At 49.2% G+C, this 16,783-nt stretch overlaps 1 protein-coding gene across 1 annotated transcript in view; it reads left to right on the top strand.

The window, feature by feature from the left end:
* Positions 1–1,978: 1,978 nt before the first annotated feature.
* The window catches only part of LOC121858537 (dynamin-binding protein-like), a 28,060-nt gene continuing 13,255 nt past the window's right edge, over positions 1,979–16,783 (top strand). Inside the window, exons 1-3 of the mRNA XM_042355027.1 lie at positions 1,979–2,139; positions 15,937–16,061; positions 16,202–16,453. Of these exons, the coding sequence (XP_042210961.1) occupies positions 2,091–2,139; positions 15,937–16,061; positions 16,202–16,453 (426 nt within the window). The 5' untranslated portion in view covers positions 1,979–2,090. The remainder of the gene's footprint in view (positions 2,140–15,936; positions 16,062–16,201; positions 16,454–16,783) is intronic.

The following is a 16,783-nucleotide window of genomic DNA, read 5'->3' as shown; positions in this document are numbered from 1 at the left end:
TCTATAAATTGATGACCACCTACTGTTATGGTACTACAGATTTCCATGTACGAATAAACTGTACTCTGGCTCGATATTGGTCGAGCGGCAAGGAGGTCTCATGTGGTCCCAAGATTCCCAACGCATAGGTCTGTGTTAATAGCTTTGAGGCTTTTCGCAAGTGGTAGTTTCCAGAGTGTAGTTGATGACGTTGCTAGCTTAAACCAATCAACTGTGTCAAGAAGTATAAATTGCCATTTGCTCCAAAATAAAAGTAATAATAATAATAATTATATTATACTATGGTATTATATTATTATTGCAGTACTATAGTGATATCTTCATTAGCCGGAACAATTGGTGCAGAGCACTTCCGGGAATGAGAGATTTCCGGGTAACGGGACGACTCTCTCAAAGCGGGAAAAAACCCCCATCCCCGGATTTTCTGGAATTTTTCGGGTATAGGGAAAATTTTCTTGGAATTTTCCAGAAAATGTGCTCCTCGGAAAATCACTCCCAAAGTCGGAATTTTCCGGAAAATTCTGCCTTTGGGAACGATTTTCCAAGAAAATTTCAATTCTGGCTATCGCAGAGTTCCGGGTTTGATTGATTCCGGCTAACGGAGATATTACTGTACAGTACTTTATTATCATTTTTAATATAACATTAATATATTTATTATTATTATTATAATTTTTTTTCTAATTAATAATATTATTATTATTAACGGAAATTTCATCGAAGAAATTCAGCCGACTTTTCTTTGAAACTTGTCCGTTCATTGTACGATCAAAGTTCACTCATGTTAGTGAATTTGTGCCAAGGTATCTAGCCTACTGTGGGGTCCCCTTGTGTGGAAGAGGTGTTACACTAGCCTACCATGGGGCCCTCTTGTGTGGAAGAGGTGTTACACTAGTCTACCATGGGGCCCTCTTGTGTAGAAGAGGTGTTACCTGTTACATCATTTACTGATAAATATCATATCTACATTATTACAGTCACTGACATGCACTATTCACTGTCCTCATAGTGTAACGAATGGTTGCAAGAAATTACTGGCTCCTGAGATTATATTGAAGTAAATATTGCAGACAAAATTCCCTGCTTGGACCAGGATGAATGGGATTCTGACTTTTTTTTACATGATTTTAAATTCACAAGCTAAATCACCCATATTGCCAAGTGCTCACGGAATTTTGTCTACATTGTATATTATGTTCATCTTTATACCATATGTAATTTATGTAATCGATATTGTTTTCATTATTTATATACTAAGGACAAAAGGCTCTAGATTAAACTTCCTCATATATAACATTACCAAGAAAGTGACTGATGTATATATACAGTAGTCGGACTTGGACTACAATCATGTCACCACTATTTTAATAGTGCTATGAATTACCTGTGATAACCACTATGTATTCTGACATGTTATTATTGATAACTGAAGTATATAATTTGACAAGCAACTACCTTTTACTTTCCTTCTATACTGCTAGGAAATTAAATTGGATATCGTATAGAAGACTGTATAGTGTTGGATATCTTATAGGAGACTGTATCGTGTTGGATATCTTATAGGAGACTGTATAGTGTTGGTTACCGTATAAGAGGCTAATTATCGTTGGATTTTCTGTAGATTCCTAATCTTGGAAAAATGGTAGGCTACATATGATATACTATTGTGTATACAGCCAACATTCCTTTGGATCTTCCAATGTATCTCACGTTCCCTGATGAGGCTTTTTTATACCCCCAACCGATAGGGGTTCCGTGGACCACTGAGATAGAGCAGACAAGAGAAGAAGAAATAAAAGCAATCAAAAAAATAAAATGCGAGATGAGGAAATAAGATGAAGAAATTTGAAATGTTTAGAAAAAAAGGAATCCATGAAATAAAATAGTTATTACAGTAAATTCTACTTGTTATCACATTGAGCAATCTTTCCTCTTCTGTTATCTAATCTCTCCCTTAGTGTTGGATATAACATCATGGCCAACAGTCTATCAATCATGTGCTAAACTGGGTGTGGGGAGGCATGTGAAGCTCATTTCCCACCTCCCTGTAGGTGTGGTAGGACGTTTCTCAGGTCAGTGTCTAACAAACAATGGAAAATAGTTTGGCAAATGCACAGAGGGAGTATCCCAAGAGTAGAGGTAAGTGTTAATGGTGGATCAATACTATCTTGTTACTACAGTCTATCATCTACACGGTTTCCTGCCCCCCTCAAGAAAGTCGGCGCCCTCAGCGACCCTCCCAGGAGCGGCAGCACCCCCAGGGGCCCTAAAAGGGGCAGCAGCACCCCTAGGGGCCCTCCAAGGAGGGGTGGCACCCCTAGGGGCATTGGAGCCCTACAGGCCCTCCCAGGGGCGACTGTACCCCCAGGGGCCCTCAAAGGGGTGGCGTTGACCCTAGGGCCCCTCCCAGATGCGGTGACGCCCCACTCAGCCTTTGCCAGGGTCTGTGGCACCCCCAGTGACCCTCCCAGGGGTGGTGCCAACCCCAGGGGCAATGCCAGGGGCGGTGGCTCTCTTATGGGCCCTTCCAGGTGCAGCGACACCCCAAGGGGTAGTGGTGACCCAAGGGGCTTGATTGTGGTATCGTACATATTGCACGAGTCCAACAATCCTTTACTTAACTGTGATTGGTGGACTGAAATGTAAATCCACCAAATTACAGCCAATAGGAGAACAGCGCAGTCAGTCAGCACAACACCCCAACATATATTTTCCTGTTGGATATTTATTCTCCTTTTCATTGTTCAGGATGTAATGATACTGGAAATGTGATGGGCGTTGTACTTATTTAACGTCATATCTCTCAGAGTTCTAAATAGTGCAAAAACAACTGCCCCAATGGGATCTCCCAGGAGCGACAGTACCCTAGGAACCCTCCCAGGAGCAGCGGTGTCCACAGGGGTCCTAAGAAGAGCGTCGGTGCCCCCAGGGGCCCAACCAGGGGCCCGCCTTATGGGTGGCAGTGACCCCAAAAGCGATGGCACCCACGGTTGCCCTCCCATGGGCGATGGCGTTCCCAGGAGCCCTTACAGGGGCGGTGATTCCCACGAGGGGCCTAGTAGGGGCGGTGGCGCCCCCAAGGGGCTTATCCAGGGATGGTGGCATTTGCAGGGGCCTTCGTAAGGGTGTCGGCGCCCCCAGGGACCCTCTCTGTGGCGGCGGCAGCCTCAGGGGACCTCCCATTTGCGACTGCGCCCAGAAGGATGCTCATAGGGTCGGCAGCGACCCTAGGGGCCCTCCCAGGCAAGTCGCCGACCCATGGGGCCGTGCCAGGGGCTGTAGCGCCCCCAGTGACCCTCTCAGGGATGGTGGCAACCTCAGGGGCAGTGCCAGGAGCGGTGGCGCCCCTAGGGGCCCACACAACGACGGCGGCACTCCTAGGGGCCCTCCCAGGTGTGGCAACGCCCCCAGAGGCCCTCCCAGGGGTGGCGTTGCAGCAGGGGCTTGGTTTTGGTATCGTACATAATGCATGCATCCAGCAAGCCCTTACTCAACTGTGATTGGTGGACTGAAATATAAATCCACCAAATTCCAGCCAATAGGTGAACAGAGCAGTCAGTCAGCACAACAACCCAACTTATGTTTTCCTGTTGGATATTTATTCTCCTTTTCATTGTTCAGGATGTGATGATACTGGAAATGTGATGGGCTGTGTGTACTTATTTAACGTCATATCTCTCAGAGTTTTAAATAGTGCAAAAACAACTGGCCGAAGGGAATCTCCCAGGGGCGACAGTGACCCCAGGAGCCCTCCCAGGAGCAACAGTGCCCTCAGGGGTCCTAAGAAGAGCGTCAGCACCCCCAGGGGACCTACCAAGGCCCCTCCTTAAAGGTGGCAGTAACCCCAAGGGCGGTGGGATACACAGTTGCCCTCCCAGGGGCGATGGCATCCCCAGGAGCCCTTACAGGGGCAGTGATTCCCCCACGGGGCCTAGCAGGGGCGATGGCGCCACCAAAGGCTTCCCCAGGGGCGGTGGCATTTCTAGGGGCCTTCCAAAGGCTGTCTGTGCCCCCAGGGTTTCCTCTCTGTGGTGGCGACGGCCTCAGGGGCCTCCCTGGTGCGACTATGCCCCAAGGCACCCTCATAGGGTCTGCGGCGACTGTAGGGTCCCTCCCAGGCGAGGTTCCGCCCCATGGGGCCCTGCCAGGGGCTATGGCGACCCAGTGACCTTTCCAGTGATGGTGGGAACCCCAGGGGCACTGTCAGGAGCGGTGGCGCCCCTAGGGGCCCACACAACGGCAGCGGCACTCCTAGGGGCCCTCCCAGGTGTGGCAGCGCCCCCAGAGGCCCTCCCAGGGGTGGCGTTGCAGCAGGGGCTTGGTTTTGGTATCGTACATAATGCATGCATCCAGCAAGCCCTTACTCAACTGTGATTGGTGGACTGAAATATAAATCCACCAAATTCCAGCCAATAGGTGAACAGAGCAGTCAGTCAGCACAACAACCCAACTTATGTTTTCCTGTTGGATATTTATTCTCCTTTTCATTGTTCAGGATGTGATGATACTGGAAATGTGATGGGCTGTGTGTACTTATTTAACGTCATATCTCTCAGAGTTTTAAATAGTGCAAAAACAACTGGCCGAAGGGAATCTCCCAGGGGCGACAGTGACCCCAGGAGCCCTCCCAGGAGCAACAGTGCCCTCAGGGGTCCTAAGAAGAGCGTCAGCACCCCCAGGGGACCTACCAAGGCCCCTCCTTAAAGGTGGCAGTAACCCCAAGGGCGGTGGGATACACAGTTGCCCTCCCAGGGGCGATGGCATCCCCAGGAGCCCTTACAGGGGCAGTGATTCCCCCACGGGGCCTAGCAGGGGCGATGGCGCCACCAAAGGCTTCCCCAGGGGCGGTGGCATTTCTAGGGGCCTTCCAAAGGCTGTCTGTGCCCCCAGGGTTTCCTCTCTGTGGTGGCGACGGCCTCAGGGGCCTCCCTGGTGCGACTATGCCCCAAGGCACCCTCATAGGGTCTGCGGCGACTGTAGGGTCCCTCCCAGGCGAGGTTCCGCCCCATGGGGCCCTGCCAGGGGCTATGGCGACCCAGTGACCTTTCCAGTGATGGTGGGAACCCCAAGGGCACTGTCAGGAGCGGTGGCGCCCCTAGGGGCCCACACAACGGCAGCGGCACTCCTAGGGGCCCTCCCAGGTGTGGCAGCGCCCCCAGAGGCCCTCCCAGGGGTGGCGTTGCCCCAGGGGCTTGGTTTTCTTATTATACATAATGCATGCATCCAGCAAGCCCTTACTCAACTGTGATTGGTGGACTAAAATATAAATCCACCAAATTCCAGCCAATAGGAGAACAGAGCAGTCAGTCAGCACAACACCCCAACTTATGTTTTCCTGTTGGATATTTAGTCTCCTTTTCATTGTTCAGAATACGATGATACTGAAAATGTGATGGGCGTTGTACTTATTTAATGTAATATTTCTCAGAGTTCTAAATAGTAGGGGTGGCAGTGCCCCCAGGATCTTGATTTTGGTATCATACATAATGCATGCATCCAGCAAGCCCTTACTTAACTGTGATTGGTGAAGTAAAATGAAAATCCACCAAATTCCAGCCAATAGGAGAACAGAGCAGTCAGTCAGCACAACACCCCAACTTATGTTTTCCTGTTGGATATTTAGTCTACTTTTCATTGTTCAGGATGCGATGATACTGAAAATGTGATGGGCGTTGTACTTATTTAATGTAATATTTCTCAGAGTTCTAAATAGTACAAAAACAACTGCCCCAATGGGATCTCCCAGGGGCGCCAGTACCCTAGGAACCCTCGCAGGAGCAGCTGTGCCCACATGGCTCCTAAGAAGAGTGTCGGTGCACCTAGGGGCCCATCCAGGGGCCCTCCTTACGGGTGGCAGTGACCCCAAGTGCAATGGCACCCACAGTTGCCCTCCCATGGGCGATGGCGTTCCCAGGAGCCCTTACAGGGGCGGTGATTCCCCCCAGGGGGCCTAGCAGGGGTGGTGGCGATCCCAGGGGTTATATCCAGGGATGGTGGTACTTCCAGGGGTCTTCATAAGGGTGTCGGCGCCCCCAGGGACCCTCTCTATGGCGGCAGCAGCCTCAGGGGACCTCCCAGGTGCGACTACGCCCAGAGGGACGCTCATAGAGTCAGCAGCAACCCTAGGGGCCCTCGCAGGCAAGTCGCCGACCCATGGGGCCGTGCCAGGGGCTGTAGCGCCCCCAGTGACCCTCTCAGGGATGGTGGCAACCTCAGGGGCACTGCCAGGAGCGGTGGCGCCCCTAGGGGCCCACACAACGGCGGCGGCACTCCTAGGGGCCCTCCCAGGTGTGGCTGCGCCCACAGAGGCCCTCCCAGGGGTGGCGCTGCCCCAGGGGCTTGGTTTTGGTATCGTACATAATGCATGCATCCAGCAAGCCCTTACTCAACTGTGATTGGTGGATTAAAATATAAATCTACCAAATTCCAGCCAATAGGAGAACAGAGCAGTCAGTCAGCACAATACCCCAACTTATGTTTTCCTGTTGGATATTTAGTCTACTTTTCATTGTTCAGAATGCGATAATACTGAAAATGTGATGGGCGTTGTACTTATTTAATGTAATATTTCTCAGAGTTCTAAATAGCAGGGGTGGCAGTGCCCCCAGGATCTTGATTTTGGTATCATACATAATGCATGCATCCAGCAATCCCTTACTTAACTTTGATTGGTGGAGTAAAATGTATATCCACCAAATTACAGCCAATAGGAGAACAGAGCAGTCAGTTAGCACAACACCCCAACTTATGTTTTCCTGTTGGATATTTAGTCTCCTTTACATTGTTTAGGATGCGATGATACTGAAAATGTGGTGGGCGTTGCACTTATTTAATGTAATATTTCTCAGAGTTCTAAATAGCAGGGGTGGCAGTGCCCCCAGGATCTTCATTTTGGTATCATACATAATGCATGCATCCAGCAAGCCCTTACTTAACTTTGATTGGTGGAGTAAAATATAAATCTACCAAATTCCAGCCAATAGGAGAACAGAGCAGTCAGTCAGCACAACACCCCAACTTATGTTTTCCTGTTGGATATTTAGTCTACTTTTCATTGTTCAGAATGCGATAATACTGAAAATGTGATGGGCGTTGTACTTATTTAATGTAATATTTCTCAGAGTTATAAATAGCAGGGGTGGCAGTGCCCCCAGGATCTTGATTTTGGTATCATACATAATGCATGCATCCAGCAATCCCTTACTTAACTTTGATTGGTGGAGTAAAATGTATATCCACCAAATTACAGCCAATAGGAGAACCAGAGCAGTCAGTCAGCACAACACCCCAACCCATATTTCCTGTTGGATATTTAGTCTACTTTTCTACCATTGTTCGGGATCGATGATACTGAAAATGTGATGGGCGTTAATACTTATTTAATGTAATATTTCTCAGGTTCTAATAGTACAAAACAACTGCCCAATGGGATCTCCAGGGGCACGCCAGTACCCCTAGGAACCTACTTGAAAGAACAGCTGTGCCCACATGGCTCCTAGAAGGTATGTCGGTGCACCTAGGGGCCATCAGGGCCCTCGCCTGAGTGGCAGTGACCCCCAGGGTGTGGCACCCACAGTTCCGCCTCCCCTTGGGCGATGGCGTTCCCAGGGAGCCAGGGGCGGTGATTCCCCCCAGGGGGCCTAGCAGGGGTGGTGGCGATCCCAGGGGTTATATCCAGGGATGGTGGTACTTCCAGGGGTCTTCATAAGGGTGTCGGCGCCCCCAGGGACCCTCTCTATGGCGGCAGCAGCCTCAGGGGACCTCCCAGGTGCGACTACGCCCAGAGGGACGCTCATAGAGTCAGCAGCAACCCTAGGGGCCCTCGCAGGCAAGTCGCCGACCCATGGGGCCGTGCCAGGGGCTGTAGCGCCACCAGTGACCCTCTCAGGGATGGTGGCAACCTCAGGGGCACTGCCAGGAGCGGTGGCGCCCCTAGGGGCCCACACAACGGCGGCGGCACTCCTAGGGGCCCTCCCAGGTGTGGCTGCGCCCACAGAGGCCCTCCCAGGGGTGGCGCTGCCCCAGGGGCTTGGTTTTGGTATCGTACATAATGCATGCATCCAGCAAGCCCTTACTCAACTGTGATTGGTGGACTAAAATATAAATCTACCAAATTCCAGCCAATAGGAGAACAGAGCAGTCAGTCAGCACAACACCCCAACTTATGTTTTCCTGTTGGATATTTAGTCTACTTTTCATTGTTCAGAATGCGATAATACTGAAAATGTGATGGGCGTTGTACTTATTTAATGTAATATTTCTCAGAGTTCAAAATAGCAGGGGTGGCAGTGCCCCCAGGATCTTCATTTTGGTATCATACATAATGCATGCATCCAGCAAGCCCTTACTTAACTGTGATTCGTGAAGTAAAATGAAAATCCACCAAATTACAGCCAATAGGAGAACAGAGCAGTCAATCAGCACAACACCCCAACTTATGTTTTCCTGTTGGATATTTAGTCTCCTTTTCATTGTTCAGGATGCGATGATACTGAAAATGTGATGGGCGTTGTACTTATTTAATGTAATATTTCTCAGAGTTCTAAATAGCAGGGGTGGCAGTGCCCCCAGGATCTTCATTTTGGTATCATACATAATGCATGCATCCAGCAAGCCCTTACTCAACTGTGATTGGTGGACTAAAATATAAATCCACCAAATTCCAGCCAATAGGAGAACAGAGCAGTCAGTCAGCACAACACCCCAACTTATGTTTTCCTGTTGGATATTTAGTCTCCTTTTCATTGTTCAGAATGCGATGATACTGAAAATGTGATGGGCGTTGTACTTATTTAATGTAATATTTCTCAGAGTTCTAAATAGCAGGGGTGGCAGTGCCCCCAGGATCTTGATTTTGGTATCATACATAATGCATGCATCCAGCAAGCCCTTACTTAACTGTGATTGGTGAAGTAAAATGAAAATCCACCAAATTCCAGCCAATAGGAGAACAGAGCAGTCAGTCAGCACAACACCCCAACTTATGTTTTCCTGTTGGATATTTAGTCTACTTTTCATTGTTCAGGATGCGATGATACTGAAAATGTGATGGGCGTTGTACTTATTTAATGTAATATTTCTCAGAGTTCTAAATAGTACAAAAACAACTGCCCCAATGGGATCTCCCAGGGGCGCCAGTACCCTAGGAACCCTCGCAGGAGCAGCTGTGCCCACATGGCTCCTAAGAAGAGTGTCGGTGCACCTAGGGGCCCATCCAGGGGCCCTCCTTACGGGTGGCAGTGACCCCAAGTGCAATGGCACCCACAGTTGCCCTCCCATGGGCGATGGCGTTCCCAGGAGCCCTTACAGGGGCGGTGATTCCCCCCAGGGGGCCTAGCAGGGGTGGTGGCGATCCCAGGGGTTATATCCAGGGATGGTGGTACTTCCAGGGGTCTTCATAAGGGTGTCGGCGCCCCCAGGGACCCTCTCTATGGCGGCAGCAGCCTCAGGGGACCTCCCAGGTGCGACTACGCCCAGAGGGACGCTCATAGAGTCAGCAGCAACCCTAGGGGCCCTCGCAGGCAAGTCGCCGACCCATGGGGCCGTGCCAGGGGCTGTAGCGCCCCCAGTGACCCTCTCAGGGATGGTGGCAACCTCAGGGGCACTGCCAGGAGCGGTGGCGCCCCTAGGGGCCCACACAACGGCGGCGGCACTCCTAGGGGCCCTCCCAGGTGTGGCTGCGCCCACAGAGGCCCTCCCAGGGGTGGCGCTGCCCCAGGGGCTTGGTTTTGGTATCGTACATAATGCATGCATCCAGCAAGCCCTTACTCAACTGTGATTGGTGGACTAAAATATAAATCTACCAAATTCCAGCCAATAGGAGAACAGAGCAGTCAGTCAGCACAACACCCCAACTTATGTTTTCCTGTTGGATATTTAGTCTACTTTTCATTGTTCAGAATGCGATAATACTGAAAATGTGATGGGCGTTGTACTTATTTAATGTAATATTTCTCAGAGTTCAAAATAGCAGGGGTGGCAGTGCCCCCAGGATCTTGATTTTGGTATCATACATAATGCATGCATCCAGCAAGCCCTTACTTAACTGTGATTCGTGAAGTAAAATGAAAATCCACCAAATTACAGCCAATAGGAGAACAGAGCAGTCAATCAGCACAACACCCCAACTTATGTTTTCCTGTTGGATATTTAGTCTCCTTTTCATTGTTCAGGATGCGATGATACTGAAAATGTGATGGGCGTTGTACTTATTTAATGTAATATTTCTCAGAGTTCTAAATAGCAGGGGTGGCAGTGCCCCCAGGATCTTCATTTTGGTATCATACATAATGCATGCATCCAGCAAGCCCTTACTTAACTTTGATTGGTGGAGTAAAATATAAATCTACCAAATTCCAGCCAATAGGAGAACAGAGCAGTCAGTCAGCACAACACCCCAACTTATGTTTTCCTGTTGGATATTTAGTCTACTTTTCATTGTTCAGAATGCGATAATACTGAAAATGTGATGGCCGTTGTACTTATTTAATGTAATATTTCTCAGAGTTCTAAATAGCAGGGGTGGCAGTGCCCCCAGGATCTTGATTTTGGTATCATACATAATGCATGCATCCAGCAAGCCCTTACTTAACTTTGATTGGTGGAGTAAAATGTATATCCAGCAAATTACAGCCAATAGGAGAACAGAGCAGTCAGTCAGCACAACACCCCAACTTATGTTTTCCTGTTGGATATTTAGTCTACTTTTCATTGTTCAGAATGCGATGATACTGAAAATGTGATGGGCGTTGTACTTATTTAATGTAATATTTCTCAGAGTTCTAAATAGTACAAAAACAACTGCCCCAATGGGATCTCCCAGGGGCGCCAGTACCCTAGGAACCCTCGCAGGAGCAGCTGTGCCCACATGGCTCCTAAGAAGAGTGTCGGTGCACCTAGGGTGCCCATCCAGGGGCCCTCCTTACGGTGGCAGTGACCCCAAGTGCAATGGCACCCACAGTTGCCCTCCCATGGGCGATGGCGTTCCCAGGAGCCCTTACAGGGGCGGTGATTCCCCCCAGGGGGCCTAGCAGGGGTGGTGGCGATCCCAGGGGTTATATCCAGGGATGGTGGTACTTCCAGGGGTCTTCATAAGGGTGTCGGCGCCCCCAGGGACCCTCTCTATGGCGGCAGCAGCCTCAGGGGACCTCCCAGGTGCGACTACGCCCAGAGGGACGCTCATAGAGTCAGCAGCAACCCTAGGGGCCCTCGCAGGCAAGTCGCCGACCCATGGGGCCGTGCCAGGGGCTGTAGCGCCCCCAGTGACCCTCTCAGGGATGGTGGCAACCTCAGGGGCACTGCCAGGAGCGGTGGCGCCCCTAGGGGCCCACACAACGGCGGCGGCACTCCTAGGGGCCCTCCCAGGTGTGGCTGCGCCCACAGAGGCCCTCCCAGGGGTGGCGCTGCCCCAGGGGCTTGGTTTTGGTATCGTACATAATGCATGCATCCAGCAAGCCCTTACTCAACTGTGATTGGTGGATTAAAATATAAATCTACCAAATTCCAGCCAATAGGAGAACAGAGCAGTCAGTCAGCACAATACCCCAACTTATGTTTTCCTGTTGGATATTTAGTCTACTTTTCATTGTTCAGAATGCGATAATACTGAAAATGTGATGGGCGTTGTACTTATTTAATGTAATATTTCTCAGAGTTCTAAATAGCAGGGGTGGCAGTGCCCCCAGGATCTTGATTTTGGTATCATACATAATGCATGCATCCAGCAATCCCTTACTTAACTTTGATTGGTGGAGTAAAATGTATATCCACCAAATTACAGCCAATAGGAGAACAGAGCAGTCAGTTAGCACAACACCCCAACTTATGTTTTCCTGTTGGATATTTAGTCTCCTTTACATTGTTTAGGATGCGATGATACTGAAAATGTGGTGGGCGTTGCACTTATTTAATGTAATATTTCTCAGAGTTCTAAATAGCAGGGGTGGCAGTGCCCCCAGGATCTTCATTTTGGTATCATACATAATGCATGCATCCAGCAAGCCCTTACTTAACTTTGATTGGTGGAGTAAAATATAAATCTACCAAATTCCAGCCAATAGGAGAACAGAGCAGTCAGTCAGCACAACACCCCAACTTATGTTTTCCTGTTGGATATTTAGTCTACTTTTCATTGTTCAGAATGCGATAATACTGAAAATGTGATGGGCGTTGTACTTATTTAATGTAATATTTCTCAGAGTTATAAATAGCAGGGGTGGCAGTGCCCCCAGGATCTTGATTTTGGTATCATACATAATGCATGCATCCAGCAATCCCTTACTTAACTTTGATTGGTGGAGTAAAATGTATATCCACCAAATTACAGCCAATAGGAGAACAGAGCAGTCAGTTAGCACAACACCCCAACTTATGTTTTCCTGTTGGATATTTAGTCTCCTTTACATTGTTAAGGATGCGATGATACTGAAAATGTGGTGGGCGTTGCACTTATTTAATGTAATATTTCTCAGAGTTCTAAATAGCAGGGGTGGCAGTGCCCCCAGGATCTTCATTTTGGTATCATACATAATGCATGCATCCAGCAAGCCCTTACTTAACTTTGATTGGTGGAGTAAAATATAAATCTACCAAATTCCAGCCAATAGGAGAACAGAGCAGTCAGTCAGCACAACACCCCAACTTATGTTTTCCTGTTGGATATTTAGTCTACTTTTCATTGTTCAGAATGCGATAATACTGAAAATGTGATGGGCGTTGTACTTATTTAATGTAATATTTCTCAGAGTTATAAATAGCAGGGGTGGCAGTGCCCCCAGGATCTTGATTTTGGTATCATACATAATGCATGCATCCAGCAAGCCCTTACATAACTGTGATTGGTGAAGTAAAATGAAAATCCACCAAATTACAGCCAATAGGAGAACAGAGCAGTCAATCAGCACAACACCCCAACTTATGTTTTCCTGTTGGATATTTATTCTCCTTTTCATTTTTCAGGATGTGATGATACTGGAAATGTGATGGGCGGTGTGTATAAATTTAATTTCATATCTCTCAGAGTTCTAAATAGTGCAAAAACAACTGCCCCAAGGGGATCTCCCAGGGGCGACAGTGCCCTAGGAGCCCTCCCAGGAGCAGCGATGCCCACAGGGGTCCTAAGAAGAGTGTCGGTGCCCCCACCGGCCCTCCTTACGGGTGGCAGTGACCCCAAGCGCGATGGCACCCACAGTTGCCCTCCCAGGAGCCCTTACAGGGGCGGTGATTCCCCCCAGGGGGCCTAGCAGGGGCGGTGGCGCCCCCAGGGGTTTATCCAGGGATGGTGGCACTTCCAGGGGCGTTCGTAAGGGTGTCGGCGCCCCCTGGGAACCCTCTCTGTGGCGGCGGTAGCCTCAGGGGACCTCCCAGGTGCGACTACGCCCAGAGGGACGCTCATAGGGTCGACAGCGACCCTAGGGGCCCTCCCCGGCATGTCGCCGACCCATGGGGCCGTGCCAGGGGCTGTAGTGACCCTCTCAGGGATGGTGGCAACCTCAGGGGCACTGCCAGTGGCGGTGGCGCCCCTAGGGCCCCACACAACGGTGGCGGCACTCTTCGAGGCCCTCCCAGGTGTGGCAGCGCCCCCAGAGGCCTTCCCTGGGGTGGCTTTGCCCCAGGGGCTTGGTTTTGGTATCATACATAATGCGTGCGTCCATCAATCCCTTACTTAACTGTGATTGGTGGACTAAGATGTAAATCCACCAAATTACAGCCAATAGGAGAACAGAGCAGTCAGTCGGCACAACACCCCAACTTATGTTTTCCTGTTGGATATTTAATCTCCTTTTCATTGTTCAGGATGTGATGATACTGGAAATGTAATGGGCGTTGTACTTATTTAACGTCATATCTCTCAGCGTTAAAAAAATTGCAAAAACATCTGCCCCAAGAGGACCTCCAAGGGGCGACGGTTCCCCAGAGGCAACGGTTCCTTCAGGGGCTCTTGTTAAGGTCACTGGCGCCCCCAGTGGCCCTTGTCAGAGGCAATGGCGCCCCCAGGGGAAATCCCAGTGACCCTCTTTAGAGGCAGCACCGCAACGGACCTCCCAGAGGTGGTGGCACCCCCATGGGCCCTTCCAATGGCGGCTTCTCCCTCAGGGACCCTTCCTGGGGCAGCGGCGTCCACCGATGTCCCCCCAGAGTCAGCAGGGCCCCCATGGGCCTTTTCTGGGGCAGTGAAACCCGAAGGGGCCCTGCTAGGGACTGTGGCGCCCCCAGAGGCCCTTCCAGAGGCGGTGGCACCCCCAGGTGGACTTTCTTAAGTCAGCAGTGCCCCCCATTAGCCCTCCCTGGGACAGTGAAGCCTCAAGGGACCCTGCCAGGGGTCCTTCCAAAGGCGGTGGCGCCCCCAGGGGCCCTCACAAGGGCGGCAGCACCCTCAGAGGTCTTCCTTAGGGGTGGTGGCAACCCCAGGGACCCTCCCAGGGGCGGCTGCACCCCCAAGGGCCCTCCCAGATGCAGTGGCACCCAAAGGGGCCCTCACAGGGGTGGCATCACTCCTAGGGGGCCCTCCCAAGAGTGGCACCCCAAGAGGCCCTACAAGGGGCAGGGGCGACCCCTGGGGCCTTGCTAGGGGCAGTGGCGCCCCTAGGGGCCCTTCCAGGGGCAACGGCACCTCCAACAAGCCCTCCCTGAGGCGGTGGCATGCCCAGTGGCCCCGCCAGGGGCGGCAGCACCCGCAAGGGCCCTCCCAGGGACGGAGGTTCCCCCGGGGCCTTTGATTTCGATTATTAGGTCCACATTTTGATTGCGGGGAAATTAGTGGTTGTAATGACGCTTGGAAAATTATTGACATATTTCAATGCTAATTACTCGCCAACTATGGGTTTCCAAAGTGCGATTTTGGTGTTAATGTGTTATTCTGTAAGTAGAGCTGTTCTTTAGACGTTGCCCTAACCTTAGCCATCCTTTCCTGACCTAAGCTAAGACTTTTGCTGTTGTGGAAAAACTCATGACATTAAATTTCACTTTTCGGTTATTAGACAAGTTCAAATTGCATTGTGGTCGTCTTTTCACTCAGCATGCAATTCGTGGTTTGAGCGTAACATCTTCCCTGATTTATCTATTTTTTAGGGAGCTGGTGTTGCACTGGGTTTTTAAGAGTCTGAGCTTAAGCAGACTTTAGTTTAACAAATTTATTGGCAAAGCTTGTATTACAGTTTGCCTATTCTGAGTAATTCAGTCAGGTCTTGATACTGACTGAATGTCATGGTCCTCTAAGGCGACAGAACTAATCCCTACAGTCACCTCAACCACTTGGAACTACATGTATGACCAGACAGCTGCTTCCATGGATCGATTTACAGCCAATATATTCTTCAGTGGCATATATAGGGGGGGGGGGTGTGGCAATCACCCCCTTATATTACAGCCACATTTGCATTATTCATAACCATTTGTATCACAAATTATTCAGATAAGTCGATTTGTTAACAAGAACAAATATGTTGGCTAAAGAGCATACTATTTGTTTTATACAGTACGGGAGACTACTACAGCTGCATTTATTTTTTAATGTTTCAAGACATAGAGTAACTAAATGATAAGTTACCAAAGGACACTATGAGGGTCATACATGTAATGAGTCAAATTCAGTACGACAACAAGAATAAGAATCTCCAGTTGATATTATCTTTGAGTGATCTTAATGTTAAAAATAAGTTACACTGCCAGGAAAGTAATGAAGAAGCACCAAGACTGGCAAAAACTGCAAGGGAATAATTGCAGAAATGTTAATGGGCAAAGGTGAATAGAGCCAGGAGAAAACAGAGACTGGGATGGATGAGTAAAATTAAAAACCGAGTCCCCAGAGAGATGCAATATATCATTAGATTTTTTCCAAACATCCCTAAGACATTTAGAGTGGAGGGCTGTGGTCATCAGCTCTCAGATTTGAGGTTGTTTCTTTGATTTATTGACACCCGTCTGGTTTTCCTATAGAGGCGTCTAGTATCAGCATGGCCGAGGCAGGTCCAGCTGACGACGACTTTGAGGATTTTGACGATGATTCCAATTTCTGGGATGACTGTGACGAATACTATGAGCCAGAGACACTCAATGATGAGGTAAATACTCATGTGTTCTGTTGGGGGAAATATATCTACACCTGTTCTGGTTAACTAAAAAAAAAGAAAAAATTGTTTTTGCTGTAACAGTATTTTGAAGATAATAAGTGTTTATTATTATTATTTTTTCAAATGGGCAGCGACAACGAGAACAACAATTGACACAGGAAGACTGGGAACAACATTGCAAGGAACAACTGACACAGGAAGAATGGGAACAACAGCTGCCACAACACCACCGGCGGAGGGAGAGGGTGGCAGAGTTGGTGGAGACGGAACGCAATTATATCAAAGACCTGGAAACACTCTTGGAAGTCAGTGCTCTTGCCTCCTCCAGGAACCACGTGCTCAAGGCCATCGACTTGCATACTGTCCTTGGTAACATTTCACAAGTAAGATTTAAGTGCAACATATCAAAGGCATTGACAACACTACAAAGAGCTTGTTGTTGAAAATGACAACATCGACTCTTATCAAGCTAGCTTACCAATAAACCACACCTCATTTTTATTTACCCACACCACACCTCCCCTCTCTCCTGTTAACTTGGTAACCATTCTGAGTCAAGTTCACTAGTTGTATAATCTGCTGTCTTTATGCAGTGCAGAGCAGTGCAGTGCAGTGCAGTACAGTGCAGTAAAGTACAGTACAGTACAGTACAGTACAGTACAGTACAGTACAGTGCAGAACAGTGCAGTACAGTACACTACAGTACACTACAT

Source organism: Homarus americanus, unplaced genomic scaffold, assembly GCF_018991925.1.
Source record: "Homarus americanus isolate GMGI-L3 unplaced genomic scaffold, GMGI_Hamer_2.0 scaffold19066, whole genome shotgun sequence".
Lineage (NCBI taxonomy): Eukaryota > Metazoa > Arthropoda > Malacostraca > Decapoda > Nephropidae > Homarus > Homarus americanus.
This window is presented reverse-complemented; position numbering and strand designations above follow the sequence as displayed.